Genomic DNA, 22,973 nt, shown 5'->3' on the forward strand with positions numbered 1-22,973 from the left:
CTTAACCCCATTGAGCTTTTGTGGGATCAGCTAGACTGTAAGGTGTGTGAGAAGTGTCTGACAAGACAGCCACATCTATGGCAAGTGCTACAGGAAGTGTGGGGTGAAAGGTCACCTGAGTATCTGGACAAACTGACAGCTAGAATGACAAGGATCTGTAAAGCTGTCATTGCTGCACATGGAGGCTTTTGTGATGAGAACTCTTTGAAGTAGTTTAAGAAGTTCTGAAAATTTATTTTCAAATTGTAATAGTAATTTTTCACTTAATTTATGTTCCTGAATATGCATTGTGATCCGCTGAATGCCTCTTTGGTGAATAAAAGTACCAATTTCTTTCCATTAGAGCAAATTATTATTTGTACATTATTATGTACATTATTCCAAACTTTTGGTCACCAGGGTGTATATATATATATATATATACAAACACACACATACACATACCTATTATACAAATATAACATTTCAAGAACTTTACATTTGAAACTAAATTTTTTAAGAAATTTTAACTTTGACATTCGTATTAGTCATTGTCACCAATATGTACTTAGAAAAGTGTATTAAAAGTGAGTATGTTTGTGTACTTATAAGCATGTGTGCAGATTTTTTCGGGACTCACTCGTTCAGCAGAGGCACAGATGTGCGTCTCTTGCTTTTCTGCACCATGTTGGCCTGGTTCCTCAGTGATATGCACAGGGTGGAGGGCGCAAGACGACAGGGCTCGCCGTCCACCTGCACAGGTAACGTCTTGAAGGTGGTGAGGACGACCTCTCTGCACTGATGGAGACGTTCACCGTGACCGCCCACCTGCAGCGCCGCCTTGTTGTGAACACCGGGAATTGCATTAGATCCACAAGTCTTAACTGTCACTGTCCATATCAACCATTTATAAATAAAGAGAGAGTTCAAGCACTCACCAGGGAGGCCATTGTGAACCCGATCACCTCGATGCAGCCGTCATCATGTCTCTGAGGTTCGAAATCTCTGTGGTCACCCGTGTTTCCCCAAGGCATGGTACCAGCACAGTATCTGGACAGAATTAGTGCACAGAGTTAGTACATAGAAAAAGTACAAATTAATAATAATAAAAAAAGGCACCATGTACCTCAGGTGCAATACTGAGTTAACTTATTTTTGCACCTGTATGCACACACCTGGGAATATTCAAGAAGACGATGCACTGGAACTTCAGCTCTTGAATCTTGGGTGTGAGATCTGTGCCATCGCACTTAGAAGGACGATGAAAAAAGTGGTGCAAGAGAAGAACAAGTTAAACACTGTGAACACTGGCGGGGTGGCGTAACACTTGAGAAACAGACAGACTGAGCTCATGTGGTGGGCTTCATTATCGCTGCCCCTAATGGAATGGACAGGCCCTGTCAAATGTGAGTGTTTTTCAGGAAGGTTTGTGGCAGAGTTTGGGTGCTCACCACCACTCTGACGTGCTTCGACAGGTCCCTGGAGCTCCGCTGGAGAAAGTCTGAGAAAGCAGCCTGAGGCGACAAAAATAGAGTCACTCTCTCTCACAAACACAGTTTTGCTCTAAACCACTGTAGTAGCACACACTTTCTCTGTAAGACTAGAACTCTGCAACTTACCCCTGCATAGAACATCTTGTTACGGAAGCGACTGTTGAATTTCTCGGGGTTGGCTTCTGTAGAGAGCAGAAAGAAACATTGTTTATGACTGTGTATAGGAGAATGAAAAAGAATGAAAAAAGGGGTTTGAATGTGCCACACATTTTCAGCCAGTGATTTGGGTCAAAGGTTACTTTTTAAGGGGGCATATTATGGATAACAGGATTTTCCTTCCTCTTTTGAACTAAAACAGCTTGATTTTTTTCTGCATTTTCACAATATATCTCTCAATATTTAGGTATTTTCTCTGAAACTAAAAATGTTAAAAAGTTTTTGTTTTTTTTTCCAATCAGAAGAACCATCATTTAAACTAAACAGCCATTTTAGTCAAGTAGATTCAAAATGTTTAAAGTAAAATAAAGTAAATCAAGATATTTCACAATTTTCATTCACATGCACCAATATAACAATACATTATAATACAAAGCAATATACCACAGTTCCGGTCCTCGAATCTGATTGGACGAGAGACGTTACATGAGCACTGATGTGACTGCATCAGCACACTAAACTAAAGTGTAAGCGTAGTGCACATAGCCTATATGTGTTAGGAGTTAATGTCTTTATTTTTGAAATTACATATGTTAGCCAGCAGGTGGTGGCAAAAGATCATTTTTGTGTGTAATATGACACAGTTGGTGATGTAAAGTGAATCCGTTAGTCATTGTTTACATAGAACAGCGCTCCATGAGTTTCCACATACTGTTTAAAATGGCGGAGGACGTCGCTGTTTCTATAGTGAATGACGTTTGCGCACCGGCTACCCCGAAATAAAGAGGAATACCCGCTTGGACTTCTATATTCCACTGAGAAAGCTGACCTTCAGAAGAAAGCTGTAAGCATCTCTGATTGGGTGTGGCAACAGGTGATCGCACATCTCTCTCTCTCTCTCTCTCTCTCTCTCTCTCTCTCTCTCTCACACACACACACACATATCTGTCCGTCTTGTTTATCCAATGACTTGTTAAAAACAGCACAAGCCGTGATACTATTCCTGTAGTGAACATTTTGAATTACTAACGGATGCTTGAACGCATCATTTGTTTTGAACCAGTAACGGCAGATTCTGATTCGTCGCGTAACACCGTGTCCTAACTACACGCGACGCGATAAAATTCCAGCGACAGCAAGTGTGTCTGTCCACACTAGACGCGACGCGACTGTGAGACGCCACACGTCAATCAAAAATCACAGCCATTCAGAACAGCGTGTGGGCGGAGTCTCTCTGTGAAAGCGCACTGCTGGCCCGCACTTGCATTGGAAATGGGTAAGGACATAATCAAATCAAGAAATAACATTATTAAAAATCAAAACATTAACAAAATATACTGACTACCTCTGAATATCTCTGAATATCTCTACTACGAGCAGCGGTAGCGGCCAGATCTGCCTCGCATGCGCCGAGTGTGCACAGCTCGGACTACTGTCATTGTCATTGCGACTCCCCACCCTACCTGTATTTCAGTAGATTGTCTGGAATGACACCCCTGGATACAGGGACACAAATCGTCATGCCTATTCACTCTACTTTACATTGAAAATAAAGCGAATTTGTTTTACACAGGTTGATGCGTCTTTAGTAGCCTACTATATCTAAATGCTACATTCATTCATTCATTCGCTGTAGATGAAAGTCTAAACTTAACTTACCATGTGTATTCAATGCTTCAGCTATACTTCTCCAGACGGAATCCTTTTTCCTGATGTCTTTGTGGAATTTGTGGGATTTATCGTAGAGAATTGAATGCCTTTGAACTTCGACAATCAGTTCCTCGTTGTCATGTTTGATGATTAAATATTCATGACACGCAGAACTTCCATCCAATGAGATCTCTGTGTGGGCGGATCTGTCAGCCGCGACGTCGCAGAAATAGGAACCGTTTCTAAATTAGACAAAACTCGGACAAAAACTCTGATTAACATGGAAAAGATACCTTTTATCGCGTGTCGCGGCGTCGCGTCGCGTGTAGTCAGCAGTGCGCTTTCACAGAGAGACTCCGCCCACACGCTGTTCTGAATGGCTGTGATTTTTGATTGACGTGTGGCGTCTCACAGTCGCGTCGCGTCTAGTGTGGACAGACACGCTTGCTGTCGCTGGAATTTTATCGCGTCGCGTGTAGTTAGGACACTGCTGCGTTCACACCGGACGCGAATAGCGCGTCAGGCGCGAGTGATTTCAATGTTAAGTCAATGCAAAGACGCGTTACGCGCGTAAAAAATTCCTGCGGCGCGAATGAGGCGTAGAGCGCGGTGCGAATTCGCGTCTGCCGCCCGAGTTGAAAAATCTGAACTTTGGCGTCAATTCGCGCCGCGTTAACCAATCAGGAGCCTAGCTGCCTGCTGTCACTCAGGAGGTAAAGTGGCGTAAACTCCGCTCGAATCTTTCATTCCAAAATCACTGACAGCTAACTTATGGAGGAAAAATTAATTCTTGCTGTAAGCAGTCACCCAGAATTGTACGATTCCACTTCATATTTTTACAGACAGGAACAAAAAGGACCTCGCTTGGAAGAGGGTCAGTGAGGAGATTGGGCAACCTGGTAAGTTGTAAATACAAATTAATATATTTGTCCACTTCTTTACGATAGAAATGCTACAGTCACTGTAATTTCTTGAACAAGAACATGTGGACATCAAAACATGCAAACTCAGAGCGAGGGTTTACAGTTTAAAGCGTCCACACGCGTAAATTTCAGCTTCAAACTTTTGTTTTTTACGCGTAAATTTAAGCTCTTGACGCTGAATGGATTCAAAGTGGTCAAGCGTATAACTAGACGCGGTAGGCGCGAATTTGACGCACTATTCGCGTCCGGTGTGAACGCAGCATAAGAAAGTAGTTTCCATGCACAAATGCGTTTTTATGACCATACTCAGTTTTTCCTAATTTTTTTAAATGTACTTGTTCATTGAACTGTTGTAACCAATATCACTCTCGCAATCGTGCTATATGGCCCTACATCAGCACTGCTGTAATTACCTTTGGCAGGAGGCCGCAGCAGGGCTGATGTAGGGCCATATAGCACGATTGCGAGTGTGATATTGCTTAAATATTACCTAGGCCTACTTATATTTTAAATATATATTTTTTATAACTTTTAAAATATATATACAGTATGTATATTATTATATATAATTAAAAAAAATACAGTAAAACTCTAGTAAAATAAAAACAGTAAATAATTATGGCTTGTTTTCCACAATGTTGTTCACTACAAATGAACAAAAAAGCAGGACATTTACCCATTTACATTCACACGATCAAGTATAACAATACATAATAAACAGTAATATTACTTACATTTATTTATATATATAATTATATATAAAATTTGTTTTATAAAAAACTATATTATATATATATATATATGAATAAAACATATGTTTTAAAAATACAGCAAAACTCTAGTAAAATAAAAATAATAAATACTAACATGCTTTCAACAGTCATCACTAGATGAACAAAAACATGCAATTTAACCATTTTCATTCACATGCACAAATAACACAATACATAATAATAAACAGCATTACCTACACACACATATATACACTCACCTAAAGGATTATTAGGAACACCTGTTCAATTTCTCATTAATGCAATTATCTAATCAACCAATCACATGGCAGTTGCTTCAATGCATTTAGGGGTGTGGTCCTGGTCAAGACAATCTCCTGAACTCCAAACTGAATGTCAGAATGGGAAAGAAAGGTGATTTAAGCAATTTTGAGAGTGGCATGGTTGTTGGTGCCAGACGGGCCGGTCTGAGTATTTCACAATCTGCTCAGTTACTGGGATTTTCACGCACAACCATTTCTAGGGTTTACAAAGAATGGTGTGAAAAGGGAAAAACATCCAGTATCGCGGCAGTCCTGTGGGCTGAAAATGCCTTGTTGATGCTAGAGGTCAGAGGAGAATGGGCCGACTGATTCAAGCTGATAGAAGAGCAACTTTGCCTGAAATAACCACTCGTTACAACTGAGGTATGCAGCAAAGCATTTGTGAAGCCACAACACGCACAACCTTGAGGCGGATGGGCTACAACAGCAGAAGACCCCACCGGGTACCACTCATCTCCACTACAAATAGGAAAAAGAGGCTACAATTTGCAAGAGCTCACCAAAATTGGACAGTTGAAGACTGGAAAAATGTTGCCTGGTCTGATGAGTCTCGATTTCTGTTGAGACATTCAGATGCAGGCTGGTGGTGGTGTAATGGTGTGGGGGATGTTTTCTTGGCACACTTTAGGCCCCTTAGTGCCAATTGTTTTTTGCATTGCATTGTTTCTGACCATGTCCATCCCTTTATGGCCACCATGTACCCATGCTCTGATGGATACTTCCAGCAGGATGATGCACCATGTCACAAAGCTCGAATCATTTCAAATTGGTTTCTTGAACATGACAATGAGTTCACTGTACTAAAATGGCCCCCACAGTCACCAGATCTCAACCCAATAGAGCATCTTTGGGATGTGGTGGAACGGGAGCTTCGTGCCCTGGATGTGCATCCCACAAATCTCCATCAACTGCAAGATGCTATCCTATCAATATGGGCCAACATTTCTAAAGAATGCTTTCAGCACCTTGTTGAATCAATGCCACGTAGAATTAAGGCAGTTCTGAAGGCGAAAGGGGGTCAAACACAGTATTAGTATGGTGTTCCTAATAATCCTTTAGGTGAGTGTATATATGTATGCGTAGGTAATGATGTTTATTATTATGTATTGTGTTATTGGTGCATGTGAATGAAAATATATATATATTTATTTTAATACATGATGAAACAAAATGTTGAATTTCATTTTTTATTCATTGAAACGGATAGTTCGAACTGATTTACGAAATAGCCTGATTAATTCCAAGCATCAGAAAGAAAGTGGAAAATGTTCAGAATTAAAAGTGAATTATGACATTTCTGGAGCAGTTCAACTTTGAAAAATATTTTCAGTGGTTATAAAATAAAACATTTTAAAGGGGACCTATTATGCAAAATTAACATTTACATGGTGTTTGTACATAAATGTGAGTCGGCAGTGTGTGTACACACCACCATACAATGTTAAAAGTCCACCCACTCCTCTTTCTTATATTTCTATTAATCAAATACAGTGTGTCAAAATGAACGGTTTTAATTTCTGCTCTAAAGTGACATCATGTTAGAGCAGGCCACGCCCACGACTGGTGACGGACTCCACCCTATTATCATAGATCCTCCCCTGAGTGATTTACATACAATCTGCCATTTTTTGCCACGCTGGAGCATATACAGTGAGAAGAATAATGTCTCATAAGTGTTCTGTTGTTGCTGTAAAAGTGAACATAAGAGTCTTCATGTACTCCCGGCATCAGAGCCACTGAATACGCAGTGGACAACTTTTGTGTTTGAAGGAAATGTGCCCCAAAACATACAAAAAATTTGTGTATGCTTGTGCAAAGCATTTTACACCGGACTGCTTTGTGAATGAGTGTCAATATAAAACAGGATGTTTGCAAATCGCCTTTCCGAATGTGCTTGTTAGCTGATTCCACGGCTAACGCAGCTAAAGTTACCATTGTCTTTGATTGTATTCACGAAGACCAGAGCTATGTCGGGGGCGGGGAGCAGCAGCTCATTTGCATTTAAAGAGACACACATGAAAACAGCGTGTTTTTGATTCCACCCAAAAGAGGCATTTACAACATGGTATAATAAATGATCTGTTGGTTATTTTGAGCTGAAACTTCCCAGACACATTCTGGGGACACCTGAGACTTATATTACATCTTGTAAAAAGGGGCATAATAGGTCTCCTTTATAGGTCTCCAAGTGTATGATATGGCCATGGATAAGATACAGTGCAACGAACCTCTCGACTCGTGGAATTCCAGCGTCACATGAGCATCAAAGCCGAGGCTGAAGTAATTATTGAACACATTGAGAGGAAGCTGAAAACAAAAACACACAAACAGGCACTTTATTATATCAGCAGATAAACACAACACTCTCAGTGCCAGCATTAAAGAAGCCCAGAAGCCCGATCCCACAGTATCACCTTCTGGGTTCCCTCCTCCGGCTGCACAAATGAGACCTCCACCTGCAGATTCCATCGGTCCAACTGGACCACGGTACCGTCCTCCACCTGACACAAGATCTTAGACACCGGCTCATCCGTATAACCCTTAAAATAAAAGAAGAGAGATGAAGACATCACCTTAATTTGGTGGCATTTCCAAAAGGTCAACATGCAGGTTGCGAGCTGCATGTGCCAGTCGAGAAACTGCCATTGAGATAAATGGGAATGCTAGCAATGGTACTTTATTACTGACCACCTTGGTCTTATATAACACAGCTGAATATGCAGGGCTATTTACTCTAGACATAAACACAGTACTTGACGTGATTTGAAATGATTATACCATCAATACAAATGTTCAGAGCGGGGGAAAAAAAGACAGCGGGGATTGTTAAAGCCGGTCCTTTGCTAATAACAGACATTAAATAGAGGCATGGGAAACACGGAGAAAAAACATTGAGAAAAAGTGACTCTCCAGACTCAAGGCCAGTGTTTCTGCAGGGACACAGTCAGAATATAATGGAAAATAATGAGCAGCATTTATCAATGGTGAGCACTTAACTAGCCAATATCACAATGAAGTCCTCTCAGCCAATCAGAAAAGGCTGATCAAGTCTGATGAGTGCTCATTTTTTGTGAAAAACATACCCATTTACATGGCCTAATGACAGTGTTTCCAGCCAGTTGACAGAAATGTCACTTGCTCTATCTGCTACTCTAACCCAAAACAAAACTTAAAATAAAAATAAGTACAAAAAAATAACAATAATTAAATCATTATATTTCAATAAATAAACCAAAATAAGTCAATAAAAGTGGAGTACACATTACAACAAATGTGATATCACCCATAAACGTATCCAGTACTGTAGGGACTGAATAATGCACATTCAAATATACATTGGTCAGATACTTTGAACCATCATAGCTAACGTCATTATGTTCAATAAATGATAAAAATGGGGCTCCAAACACTTTCAAACTTAGCTTCTTTAACCTTAAAATTGCTCTTTGGCTGAACTTGATTCAATCGTGGACTGTGAATGAAGAGGTGACTTACTCCGCCCCAGTTGAGTGTCCTAGCGAGGTCATTTCCTGTACCAAGAGGAAGCACAGCTACAGGAGGTTGTGGATTCATTTGTAGCTCATCTAAAGCTGAAAGAATCCAGCCCACCTTGAGAAAAGAGCAGGGGAATCAGGGTGTTCAAAATGACTACATTTTTAGCAGGGTAGACGATACAGTACATCTCATCATCTCAATATGTTTTGTTTTACCGTTCCATCTCCTCCACAGGCAAGGATGCGAAGATTCGGCACTTTCCTGTATAATTCCAACCTGACAGAAAAATATAAAAATTTATTACAGCATCATTTTCAGTAAACCTGCTGTATGTTGTGAAAAGCACTATACAAATAAAAATGACTTGTCTTGACTTGACATTATCAATGTGGTTAGTTTGCTACTGACAACAAAGTATTTCCAAACACCTAGAATGACATCACTTATGTCAGAAATTAACTTTTCCATTAAAGGGCAGAAATTACCCCCTGGTTTTGATTTTCAGTGGCATTTTGTACTTTCATGAGGGCATATATATTCAGAATAATTTGATTGAGAATATGTTACCTATTACCCATAAAATTAAATAAACTTCATCACATATCATATGCCATAATATGCATAACTAGGCCTAGATTTTAATATTAAGAACTACATCAGATATCACAAATAAAAAACTAAATACATTCCGCCTTGACATTTTGATATTTGGAGGCACTTTTATCACATTTGGAGGCCTTTTTCTTTTAAGAGTTAAGAGTCCCCCTTAATTTCTGATCCTCAACATCACCATTTACATTCAGCATACTGTACACTGATGAGCCAAAACATTAGGACCACTCACAGGTGAAGCGAATAACGTTGATAATCTCGTAACAAGGCCACATGTCAAAATCTGGGTAGATTAGATGATAAGTGAACAATCAGTTCTCGTAGTCAACGTGTTGAATGCAGGACAAATTGTCAGGAGTAAAGACCTGAATGACTTTGATAAGGGCCAAATTGTTATGGCTGGACAAATGGGTCACAGCACCTCTGAAATGGTAAGGCTTGTGGGGTTCTCCCATTCAGTAGTTGTGAGTAGCTAGCTAAAGTGGTCCGAGGAGGGACAAACACTTTCTGGTTGGCAAACATTAGTGGAACATGTCCATATTTAATGTGCTGAACAACACCTTTGCTTACTCTGCTAGGACACCTGTGTGAACTTGATGGGAAGTGACTTTATAGATTCACTTCTAACTACTGCCACATCAGTTGGAAAACAGTCATGCCAAAATGTCTCAGAAAAGTGGAATTAGTACTGAATAAAAGTCTAGCATAATTTACATTTATGCATTTGGCAGGCGCATTTATCCAAAGCGACTTACATTGCACTTATTACAGGGACAATGGAGTTAAGTGCCTTGCTCAAGGACACAATGGTGGTGGCTTTTTGCTTACCAGTTCTGTGCTTTAGACCACTACACCACCACCACCGCTCCAACTCCAATTTCTTTGCAGAGTGCAGAATCTAATGCAATGACGTTACCAAATACATTTTGGAGCAACTGTATATATGTGATTGCATGTGAATATGTGTGTGTGTTGGTCTTCGGTTTTAATAGGGGGAGTTTAATCCCAGCTCTGTCAGACAGCTCAACAGCAGCCTCCCAGCTGTCTGCCCACCCATCTTAATACTCTCTCTCTCTTTTAGACTGCCATAGCTCTTTGTTCTGTGCTGCCTCACACCTCAATTAGGAAGCACACTGAGGCACTGTAGGAAGAAAGGCTTCTAGAACACTGAACTCCCTTATAGAAAGCAGCAGTGAGATCAAAAGACTACATAATTAATGTGTTAAAGACAAAGAAATGGTGGGTTAAAACACATTAAGAGTGGGAGAGAGAGAAGAGAGCTGAACCCGAGAGAGTGATACTCACGCTTCTCTTGGTCCACCCTGAGACAGATCAAACACCTGCCTAGGGTTCAAAATCCACATGAACATCTGCAGCAGCTTAGTCCCCTGAGATACAGAAAGAAGATGATCAGACAGACGGACAGCCGGGCAGACAGATAGATAGATAGATAGATAGATAGATAGATAGCTAGATAGATAGATAGATAGATAGATAGATAGATAGATAGATAGATAGATAGATAGAACAATAGACAAATGGATGATAGATGGATGGATGGATGGATGGGTGGACGACAGATAGGTAGAACAAAAACATAGATAGATAGATAGATAGATAGATAGAAGTATGGATGAATAGATGGATGGGTGGGTGGATGGATGGAACAAAAACCAGATGGATGGGTGGATGGATGGATGGATGGAATGAGTGATTGACTGATTGATTACCTGGTTTCCTCCACTCTTGGGGTTGACAAACACCAGCACTGGTTTCATCAGAGGGGAGGGTAGCGGCTTCAACATGAATGGGCGCCATTTTGATTCCTGCAGAAGTGACATTATTATTCTTACACAAACATATTCACACGCAGCTCTGAAAAATGTATTCTTTGAATTTAGCCTGATACGTTTGAATGGAGCGTGAAGTGTAGTGTGACCGCTCCTTCAGTCTTGTCAGAGGACAAGAGACAGAGCTACTCACATCTGTGCCCTTTTTGCTGGTTCTTCTTTTGAACGACGTCCGCTTTTTCCTTCGAATTGAGTTTTTAAACGAGCTCTGAAGGACAGGAGAGAGATGGTGACAATTAGATGCAATTATGCAAACAAAACTAATGCGAACAAGACCAAGATGTAGTTTTCCAATTAATGATGGAACCCTAAAAGCTGTTAAAATGATAAAAGAAAAATCTTTCATCATTTACTCTCGTCAATTAAAACACGCATGAGGAGATGTTTTGAATTTTCAATTTTGGGTGAACTATCCCTTTAACAGTCTGGGTAAAAGCAGGTGACTTCCCTTTGAGGAACTCCTGAATGGAAAGTGGCAATAGCATGCCACAATTACAAAATCTGCCCCATATATTCATAAAACTAACAAGTTATGACTGATGGGCCTAAATGATATGATGGGTCAGTTTTTGATCAATTCAATTATAGCTTTTAATGGAACAGAAAACAATACGTGCAATATCAGCAAAAAGCTTGTATATTGGAGCTGCATACAAAATAGACAAGTATTAAATGAAAAGGACTATGTTACTGATAATAATAATAATATCTTGATACTAGAATATCTGATGCTAATATCAAAAACATAATTAGGCCAAAGCTGATAGAAACTGGTGGAAAGTGTAGGAGACAAGAGCATGCAGCCCAGTTTCAAACCAAGTCTAGTGTCACTTTGCATTATAATCTCCTAAAAGACATTAACTAGAACTTGCTTCAGGCCCAGGTCAATATTATATAAGCAAAACTAAACTCAGATGCTCTCTGTGGTGGACGAACCTGCGGTTTCTTGACTTTGATGATCCAGGAGGGAGGGATGATGACCCCGGCGTGAGCTCCCAGCGAGCACGGCTCCTCGATCTGATGCAGCATGAAGCACGTCACCTTGTTGTGGAACTTCAATGGAGAGATGAACAAACAATCAATACATACATTGTATTATGCACTAAATAAACCAAAGATAAAGATACAGTGCACTAAACATAGATGTGATACTCACTGCCTGCTTGCACCAGGAACAACTGATGGCCACGATCTCCTTACTGTGGAAGAACTTCTGTGGAAAACTCTACAAAAGATGAAAACAGCATAAACATAATAGATATTTACATCCCTTTACACTGGTTCCGAAAACCGGGAGGGAGGTGGGATGTGCCGTAGTAGAGTCCTCGCCACTACCATCCACCCCATCGGAGCACCCACGGCCATTTGCCGGGGGATGGAGGAGACTGGTCACCTGAGAGCGGAGGAACGGCCTCCGACCGCGAGCGGGGAGGGGGTCCTGGCCGACCTCCTGGAGTGGGAGGACCGCTGCCTGGGGCGGTGGGGACCCCTTCCATCCACCGGAACACGGCGGGGCATTCCGTCCACCAGGAGCGCCCGGGGAGGCACGACTGTCATCCGCTAGGGGGTGGAGGAGTGACCGAGGACCAAGCTAAATCGTATCGGAGAACCGTTGAGAAAATGTTTATATTTTTCCTTCTCTCTCTCTCCTCTCTCCTGTTGCCGCTCCGCGTTCACCTTTTCCCTCTCTTTTTAAATATTAGTGTTCTAATTTTGTACATCGCCATTACGGCATTCAAGTACCGCATTTTTTTTGGTTTACCTCCCCTTGTCCCCTCCCTCATCCAGGTACACGGGGATGTCCTGCCGGCAGATGGGGCGGAAGGCATTGTGATTCCGCACACCCGGACCCTATTCATGATAATCAAGCCTCCGAGAGGGATAAAGGCAACATCTTGCATACAGTGCATCATGAGCATAGTATGCATGTGCAAACGTCTGTATGGGCTCGTGGTCAAAGGAGTATACTTTGTAAGACTAGAGCACTTGTCCATGCATGCAGAAAAATGAAGTATACCCTAGCCATAAGTAATAGAAATAGTAGTGCTGGCAAAGCTATAATAACAAAAACACAAATGTAACAAACTCTCATTGGCCAGTAACATGACATAATGTTGAAAGTGTGACGTACTTTGCCGCATTGACGACACTTCCCCTCCTGTCGCCGTCGGTGGACCCAGTGATGTCGCAATACATTCTGCTGTCGCAAACAGACACAACGGGTCACATGTAAACGTGCCAACAAGGGTTCATTCTGTCACAGCACACAAAGCACTATAAGTATACATCAAAACAACAGTATTATCCATGATGTCAAATTATGTAATGATGTAGCGCTCACATCTCTAAGGCATCGCGAGCCGCCCTCTCTGAAGGTGGGCTTGCAGCGGAAGTTGATCTGTAAGGGAGAGGGAATGAGAGAGAGAGATTGACATTGAGTTGACTGATGTTTTTGCAGCATCTGAAATAAATGTATTATTAAGATGTATTATTTCTACACTCTGCTCACCTTGTCAAGCTCCTCAATACAGGCCGTGTGGACGACGATCTTACAGGCTGCACACTTCCTCCGGGGAGCCGACTTCTTAAAGAGAACCAAACAGCACACAACACACAACAATGAGAAAACTGAGCAAACACCTCATAATTCAATTTTAACAGGAATATGTCCTCAGTTCACTCTCATCTTACTCTCATCTCAGCTGTAAAAAGGTGAATAGGCGAGAATAGATTTTGACAACTTGTTTGAAGTGGCTATAATAGAGTTGCCACGGCTCTTGAAAACATCAGAGCATGGCGCGGCACATTAACAAAAGCCTCAGATAGAATGAGAGCATTTAGTCATTTTTGTACCTGCTGAACATCCTCAAGACTAATAGCAGCCGCTGCCTTTCAAAGCACCAGCCGCACATTACCTCATGAAAGCAAGTGTCATTGCTAAAATGCTCTAATGACACTTTCCTTCAGCTAGACCTCCAAATACTGTACACTGACTGACTTTTCTAATCTCTGCCACTCTGGCTGTTTTAACCTGTATCAACAAAAAACATTTTCTTAGGGGCCGTTCCCACCAAATGCATTATTGAGTCTGTCTGAGCTTTTCTAAAAATTGTTTTTCTATGTAAACATGTCCTAGACATGTGCTTTGATTGTTGCACTATTTTTTCAATGTTACACATTTAAAATGCTAAAAATAACACTAAAATTAACTTTAACATTTAAAATCAAGTCTTGAGACACCTGCATTCTGTTCCATTTTTAGGCCATATTTCGCTTAAATATTCTTAGATTTCTTCGAAAACAAGACTTTGGCCACACTAATCAGTTTGAAAACACATTGATTTTCATTTCACTCAAAAAAGTAATCCACTACAAATGAATAATTACTTTGCTTAATAATCCAATTACTTTACTGATTAGATTACAATAACTAATTAGATTTTATAACATATATTCTACACTGGAATTGAGTTTTCCTACACCAAAAATGGAGACTTTCGAAAATGTATACATTTTTTGCAACTTTGTTGCCATGACGATGTAACACTGTAAACCCTAAAACCCTCAAATCACTATGAAAACAACCATTTAAACAACCTTACAGCTCGAATAATACACAAGTTTTAACAGAAGAATTAATATAAGTGCTTCTATAGATTTATAAGCTTCACATTTCTACCTTTAAACCATCCAAAAATTATCCCCATTCACTTCCACTGTAGGAGCTTATTTTAAGAAAAGTAGGAAAAAATTATTTTTTTGGTAATCAACATTACACAACAAATGCTGTCGATTGAGTTTCACTTCTATTTAACCCAGAATATTCCTTTAAGGATGTTCAGATATTTTTACTGAAAAATAAAGACAATCATTTTTTGCATTGTTATACTCACTGCAATCTTGACCATGCACGTCTCCTCGCCCAGGTAGCAGAGGTCCCCGGAGCAGTTTGTCTCCAGCCACAGGTGGTCACCATTCACTGCATTCTCCTGTACATATGTGTGCAGTGCAGGTTAACACACGTGACATTATTGAAAACATCTCGAAATCAATTGTGAATATATAGTATACTTAGCATCCAGGATCGGAACTATCCATTTTAAACAGCCCATTTCACACGGAAACAACAACTGTGTTCTGTGCATCTTTAATTAGCACTGTCATGAAACACACTCTTAGCAGCTTTAGGAAGGCACATTAATGTTTGAGGAGAGGCCAGCATAAATGCACAGGAAGCGCCCAGCTGGGCCACACCCCCTTCAGCAGTCTCCATCTGTACACACAGCACCTGGATTAAAGACTCTGTCTTTTGCAATGCCAACCATCTTTGCAGGGTCCCGCCCACGCAAACAGGGTCCTACAGGATGAATGTGCTAATACGAGCAAAGCTAGCGGGATCTGCTCCTCACTACACAAGCAGCAACACTAACACTCTATATAAAGATTTTGAAGGAAACAATCATACATTAAAAACTAGATTTGTATATTTTATGAAGAAAACGTGATTGATGCTAGCCCATACTAGCAGTCACAGCCAAAATGCAGTTGTAAGCGTATGTGATATATGTGTTATTTCATTATTTTTAGACATTGTTTTGGGGACATGGTACCATGATAATACTATGTTTCTAATGATAGTTATACTACAGTAAAATATCCTTTGAACTACCTTGGAGTACCTTGTAAATATCATGATATATGTATATGGTAGGGCTGCACCAATGTATCGGCTGCCGATAATGATTGGCCAATTATTATGGAAAAACTGATGGTTTATTAATAATTAATTAGTAACACACTTTGTAAAAACTCTGTAAAACTTGTAAAACTTCAAATGCACAATAATTAATAAAAGCCACAATATGTAGAAGGGTTGGCACTCCAAAGAAGTTGTAATATTTAATTTGTATTCTTTCTCGTTCGAAAACGCCATAAACGGACATGAAAGCTGTCAAAGCAGAACTTACCTATTGGTTATATAATGAGGGAACCCATTTAAAATGCTCAGGGGTGGATTGGCTATCGGGAGAACCGAACGGGCTGGTGGGTCAGCTAAAATGAGCCGCCATGTTATGCAGAACTGACCACAAAACAACGCCGCGATATGCAGAAAAGATCAGCGAACAACCCTCCACCATCTCAACACCCCCCTCGCTCAACAACTTTTGTGCCAGTTGCTATGTAAAATACTGGGCCGACTTCTCTTCCCAGTCCAGCCCTGGTAGGAACATTCATTATTAGGATATTTACGTATGGATCGGGGGCATGATTGCATTAAGGCACGGTCACACATACTTTATACTCGGTGAGACTTAAAAGGTCATTAAACACTTCTTAGATAAAATTTGCCTCACAACCGTTTTGAAAGATGCAACTCAACTGGGCATGGACAGCTGTGAGAACAGGGGCCCCTCCCTCCCCTATTGCGTGGGGCAGGGGAGCGAGCAATCTGTCACCTGTCAGTTGCCAACAGTGTCTCTCACTAAAAAGTATAACAAGTTGTAAGATTTTTATAGCTGGCAAAGTTCAAGTCAAACTAAATATGTTGAACGCCGCCATCTAAAGTAAGACCACAACTGTCTGAATTAGTCACTCAGCATTATCTCACTAATACAGTAACAGCATCAAATATTCTCACAATTGCTCGTAACCGAATGCACAAAGAAATGATACACTCTTTTGTAAGCTCACAATACAGTACTGGTACTCTCTCCCGTCCGGTGGTTTGGACTGCCCTTATCTCTGCCTCCAGCTCTCACAGCAACACCAAACAACTGTTAGAGATAATTTCTCACAGTTGTCAGTCCTCACCACTCTTCCTCTCCCGGACACACACTCCATAGACTGTCGCTCGACCACGCCTCCTTCTCCACATACCCCTATTGCAGCATGGCCTTCAATTCTTCCCGTACCACTTCTTTTTAGTGTTCAGGTAATCGGTAGGGACGGCTGCGTACCACTACCCCTGGGTTGGCTTTGATATGGTGCTCTATGAGATCTGTGTGACCGGGGAGAGGTGAGAACACGTCGGAGAACTCTCTTTGCAACCTGGCAACCTCTGTGACTTGGGACGGTGAAAGGTGGTCTCAGATTTCTGAGATATCGGATATCATATATGTATTGGTAATTTAGATAAATTCAAATTATTTATTGTTAGAACAGTAAACAAAATGTTTTATGCATTCATAATTAAAGCAGTGATCTGATGACAAAATAAGTTACGTGGCAAATTATCGTTATCGGCCTATAGTTTATGATAAATCGTTATCGGACAAACATTTTCAGATCGGTGCATACCTAGTATATGGTAATCAAAAGCACCATGGTATTACCAACTGATACCATAATAACCATGTTATACATAGTACTATGGCTAATGTAGAACAGATATTGATACTTACACTCCAATCCACACTGTTGTGGAGCTCCTTGGCTGGTCCATTGCTCAAGGCAGGGAAAGGGTTCTGGGACGGACCCAAATGTTGCAGGCCTGACCGCGAGATGGCTTTCCTGCAGAACAAAACAACCACAAATAACCAGACCTTAGCAAACGTTCCTTAGGAGAAATAACTAGAAAGAAATGAAACAGTTCTTGAGTTTAGTGCTCTGAAATTGAAGAAAAATGTGGATAGCATAACCCAGAAAACTTGATCTTGGAGGAATTTAATGAGAAATATTTGAGCACATATTGACATTTTTTTTATTGGCAAATCTGAGCATAGGAGACTTTTTTGAGAGAGTATTTTGCTCAGGAGAAAGTAAGTCTCAATTTGATCTCATCGTTGAAAGAAGTCTTCATTTAATCTCATCGTTGTCTAAAAGAAACAACTGAGATATTCTTTTTTATGGGCTCTTGCAGTTACATGGACTAGTCATTGTGTAGCTAAACTGGGACATACCACAAACACACACAACAGGAGACAGGCATCCGCTATGTGCCAGTTTTAAAATGATCCAGACCAATCTGTTGACCAGTCTAATTTGGCCAGGAAGTTCCCATCATTCCCTGTGTGCAAGAGAGCCTCTGTCTCATTCGCTATTCGACACTGCTATCAGGCACACTGTGTGTGTGTGGGTGCATTAATGAGCAGCTTGTATGAGTGATCACTTCCCCTGTCTGTCGTTTCCCACAAAACTGACCATCATCCCATGCAAATATCATAAGACAGACAGATAACGGCAAACAGTCAGACACTGAGCAAACGTACTTATAGAAAACAGGACTGCCAATGATCAAAGATAAAGCGAGGCCTACCAAAAATGGTGCCAACATCAACGACTCAAACAAAAAGTACACTTTTGTGTCATACAATAGATTGGTTGTTCTGTTAAATATTTGAAATATTTCTAATCAGAAAATAGATGTATAATATCAGGAAAGAAACACCTTTATACATGCACCTATATGTTTGCTAGTTCACTCAGTACATCGCTTAAAGTCAACATGACTCATTTTCTTAATACATGGTCCTGGTGTTATTGGAGATCATCTGTGTTCCGCAACGGCTTTTGGGTCCTTGAATAACTTACAACGTGCGAGTAAGGACGGCCGGTTGACTTTCTGGTGCCCTTCAAGTGTAAGATGGTGCCCCCCTAGGGAGACTGCGTAGTAGCGGCGGTACTGTTAGGAACTGTTACTGTTAGGAACAATGGAATTAACCCTCAGAAACCCAGTGTAGCCGAATTGCAACGTTTGTTTAAGTCAATGAAATCATGTTTAATTTTAATTAATTATGGTCAAAAACTACACATAGTAATTACTGATACTCTGTATCACAACAACAGTTTCAGCGAGAAACATATTGCATATTAACTGTCACCGTTTGCTAAATTCACACAAAAAAGCTCAATGTCCAAGTATTTCACATATAATATTTTTTCTTTATTCCCAACATGTTTAATGATTGAAAACTTCCATCCCATTCATAAATTTGAGACTATTTAAGATACATTTTAGACTATTTAAGATACATTTTAGACAATTTAAGATAAACTTGAGACAATTTCAGATAAATTTGAGACAAATTTTCAATGCGTAGCAAAAATTCAAGGCTGGGCATTAGCAGGATTATCATTGATAAACTATTCCAAATGATTTTCAGCTGTTTTCTGTACTATTTTATGGTATTCATGGTACATGAAGAAGGCTATTTTGTTTTATTATTATGATTATTCCAGCACCAATATCAATCGTCCTCTTCTTCTTCTTCTTCTTTCGGCAGCTTGGCATAGATTTTTTCGCCGGATGCCCATCCTGAAACAACCCCCAGTGGCTGGGGGACTCTCAATATCAATCATCCACATTAGTTTTAAATAGTAAAATTTCTTAACTGTTCACGAATTTACATTTACTTCTTTAAAAAAAAAAATGTTCACGTACCGTTGATAAAACATTTAAAAAAAAACTAAACACCAAGCTTTGCAATTTTGTAGCGTTTTCCCCAAATTTACCAAAAAATGAAATACGCATAAAAATCATCAATTTTTTTATTATGATTTTTTTTACAACCAGTAGCTAATCATAAAATCAATTTCAAGGAGGAGGAAACAAATATATCATCAATATCAATGCTTGGGTTTCTGTGTCATTTGTCTACAAAGTGAACATCTATTTCAAATCTCCAGTTGTTATTTGCATACAAAAGTATGCATGTTGTGCATATTAAACTTTCTATGACATTTATGCATTTAGCATACACTTTCATCCAATTCAAATCACAAAACATTCAAAATTAAACATTTATGCAGTACGTATATTTCTTGGGAATAAAACCCACAAAAAAAATCTGATCTTCCTCCAAAGAGCAGAGTATTTAACATATTAAACACACAGTGCCATATGGCCATCTCTTTTGAAGGGAAAGTTGAAAGTGACCCCTTGCTCGCTGAATAATTTTACACACACTCACGACACAAGCAATGGACTGTAGGCATGGGGTGAGAAGAACAACAGGCGAGGAAATGGTGGGCTGCACACCTGACACCCTGCTGAAAGTTTCAAATCCTTGTCTAAAATTATCCTGTTCAGAGAGAATAGAAGCGAGAGTACAGTTACGGGCTCTTTTGTAAAGTGAGCTGGGGCCACGGGATCAAGCACCGTTACCCTGCGAGCTAAAAATAGAGCTACAGACGGATGACATGCGTAAATCCATGTGAGTTTCTTTCTTCCGTGGAACACAAAATTCACCATTCACTTTCAATGCAACTTTTTTTCAAACAAGAAAGTGAATGGTGACTGATGCTCACATTTTACCTACCACTTCCTTTCGTGTTTCAGAGGAAAAAATTAATACAGGTTTAGAACAACATGATTAGAACAACATGAAGGTGACTAAATGATTACACTATTTTCATTTTTGGTCCATAGACTGGTATAATATATGGCAAGCACTTTTAACATTTATAAACATATATATACTAGTTTCTATTTTTATGTTACTATTAATTTGATACTAGTACTTCCAATAGTGACTAGTATCTATTCCAGTGTTATTCATATTTATTTATTATTTCTAGTACTTATTTATAGAAACTAGAGTCTATTCCAATTGTTACTGGTAGCATTTTTAATCTTACTAGTAAGATTTCTATTTTAACTATACTGTCCAGTAGCCATTCTGACTAGTCATTATTTAACAAGTAATTTAAGTACTTGAAAGTAGCAAGAAATGTTTTTACTAGTAACAGTTGGAATAAACACTAGTGTCTATGAGTACTAGTAAACTGCAATAGATGCTAGTCACTATTTAAATAAGTACTAGTATCTAATGAACAGTTACTTGTAAAATTAAAAAAGATAGTAGTTGCTATTGAAATACTTACTAGTAACTAAAACATAAGTTCAAGTAACATAAAATTATATACTAGTAAGTTTAAAGGAATAAGTGTTAAAATGGCTTGCCATAATGTCAAACCTCCATTCGCTCTGTATATACAGTGTGTATTCAGGTAAATGAATAACACAATTCTGCTTAATATTATTCCATGGCATTAGGCAACACAATCAATGATGTTCACTGGTTAAAGACGCCTTGCATTAGGACATATAATCAGTCCTGGGTAAACACAATGTCATTCTGTAGACAGCAGCAGAACATTTCACTAGAAAGTAATCAACTGAGTGCACAGCACACGGGCAGAAGGGAACACAATTTGAGATAAAGGATACACCACATGCCGACCAGAGCCGGTAGAAACAGACAGGAAGAGCAATCAGTGAGACTGCTATAATGGAATTAGTTCTACTAAAACCAGCTTTGACAGTGGCCTGGCTTCACAGAGTCATTTCAGAGCAATGATGATCTGCATGTGTGTGACATTTATCATCAGCCGGTATTAATTTGCCATGCATTTGCTGGTTCCTGTTTGTCTGAAAAGTGAACATACAGAGATGGACAGAGGGTTAGCATGTGTGAACGCTCCCCCTCTCTCCCCTGTTACACTGCAGTAATATCATCTGTCCTGTGTTGTCACGGCAACGGACCAACACACGCCACCGATGGTGTATTTAAGTTTAAAATCTTGTTGCCAGCATCATAATCTCAGCCCCAGCTCTCATTGTCTTGGCCAATTAGGTTTTGTAGTTGTGTGTGGGTTGAAAACTCCCTCCACGCATTAAGTCAGTTGTCATCCCACGTACGCAGCTATGATATCATCTCTCCATCTCCACACCACCCACTCTTGTAGATCTCGGTAAGACAAGCAGTAACTTCAAAGAGTTCTGCTTTCAGTTATTTTGTGAGTAAAAGTGGTATGTAGCAACACCTGGTCCAGAATCAGCTAGTTTATAGCCAACCAAGACTAAAAAGATACATGTTAGAGACAGGAGTGGGTATCACCAATGACCTTATGATACGATATATGTTGCAATAGAGAGAGTGAATCTGAGGGATCAATTTCAATCTGGGTTAGCCGCTTAATGAAAGTGGCCACTTCAACACTAATAGAGTTTCATTTGAAAACACATTCATTTGGCAACATTTACACCTCTCATCCACACTAGAAATGTAAGCGCAGAGTAATTCTAGCGGGAAGACCAGCAGCTGTACATCATCACACCATTAGCTGGGTAATTCCTAGCCAATCGCATGTAAGCCATTGCTTTATAAGTCTGCTCACAATCTATCACATTGCTGTTTCAGTGTGCTAACACGGCAACCTCCACCACCCCACCACCACCAGTTGAGCCCCGTCCCGCACGGGGGTAGGCTTCTCGCCCCTGCCTCCTATCTCCGGCAGGATATGACGGTTCCGAGTACAACTCCCTCGGACCACCAGACGGGGCCTACGACAAAGAGAAACATTAACTTTCTGTTTTAAATTCTAATGTCTAATCTGACATCTCACTGACCTGTAGCCCAGAAGTCTGTGGTACCATGTCAATTTCCTTTTCCGCCCATTCCTGCACACTTGGTTCTCCTCAACTCTTTTGGGCTGGGCCCTGATCATCCTTCCATTTCTCCTTTTCAGCATGCGTCCTCCGTTCCTAACAACCACCAAGCTTCCTACCTCTGATCTATTTCCTCCAGCAAGCTCGTCCAATGCTACGGTCGAAGCTGGGCAAGTGCAAGGTAGGCTGACATCACTGTTGCACATGGCTACTAGAGCCCAAGCACGTCTTAAACACCAAAATGCATGCGCTCTCGCAGCCCGTGTGGAGCTGAGATAATCAAATTGACGGATAGCTGAGACCTGACAGAGGATACCTGAGAACCCTGAGGCGTGTGCGGGTATCAGATCCTATCCTGTCACCAGAGACAGA

At 40.2% G+C, this 22,973-nt stretch overlaps 1 protein-coding gene across 8 annotated transcripts in view; it reads right to left on the reverse strand.

The window, feature by feature from the left end:
* The window catches only part of LOC127637299 (diacylglycerol kinase iota-like), a 58,901-nt gene that overhangs the window by 15,014 nt on the left and 20,914 nt on the right, over positions 1–22,973 (reverse strand). For 3 of the 8 annotated variants that reach the window (XM_052118284.1, XM_052118286.1, XM_052118280.1), the window contains exons 2-20: positions 17,614–17,722; positions 15,106–15,201; positions 13,722–13,796; positions 13,554–13,610; positions 13,344–13,466; positions 12,369–12,437; positions 12,149–12,265; positions 11,346–11,420; positions 11,093–11,188; positions 10,668–10,750; positions 8,966–9,026; positions 8,751–8,864; positions 7,670–7,795; positions 7,484–7,562; positions 1,599–1,654; positions 1,431–1,493; positions 1,155–1,228; positions 918–1,029; positions 620–819 (exon numbers count right to left, since the gene is read on the reverse strand). In XM_052118284.1, coding sequence (XP_051974244.1) covers positions 620–819; positions 918–1,029; positions 1,155–1,228; positions 1,431–1,493; positions 1,599–1,654; positions 7,484–7,562; positions 7,670–7,795; positions 8,751–8,864; positions 8,966–9,026; positions 10,668–10,750; positions 11,093–11,188; positions 11,346–11,420; positions 12,149–12,265; positions 12,369–12,437; positions 13,344–13,466; positions 13,554–13,610; positions 13,722–13,796; positions 15,106–15,201; positions 17,614–17,722 — 1,785 coding nt within the window. The remainder of the gene's footprint in view (positions 1–619; positions 820–917; positions 1,030–1,154; positions 1,229–1,430; positions 1,494–1,598; positions 1,655–7,483; positions 7,563–7,669; positions 7,796–8,750; positions 8,865–8,965; positions 9,027–10,667; positions 10,751–11,092; positions 11,189–11,345; positions 11,421–12,148; positions 12,266–12,368; positions 12,438–13,343; positions 13,467–13,553; positions 13,611–13,721; positions 13,797–15,105; positions 15,202–17,613; positions 17,723–22,973) is intronic. The other 5 variants (XM_052118287.1, XM_052118283.1, XM_052118285.1 and 2 more) reach the window with 3 other exon arrangements.

This window comes from Xyrauchen texanus, chromosome 45, assembly GCF_025860055.1.
Source record: "Xyrauchen texanus isolate HMW12.3.18 chromosome 45, RBS_HiC_50CHRs, whole genome shotgun sequence".
In the NCBI taxonomy this organism is placed as follows: Eukaryota; Metazoa; Chordata; class Actinopteri; order Cypriniformes; family Catostomidae; genus Xyrauchen; species Xyrauchen texanus.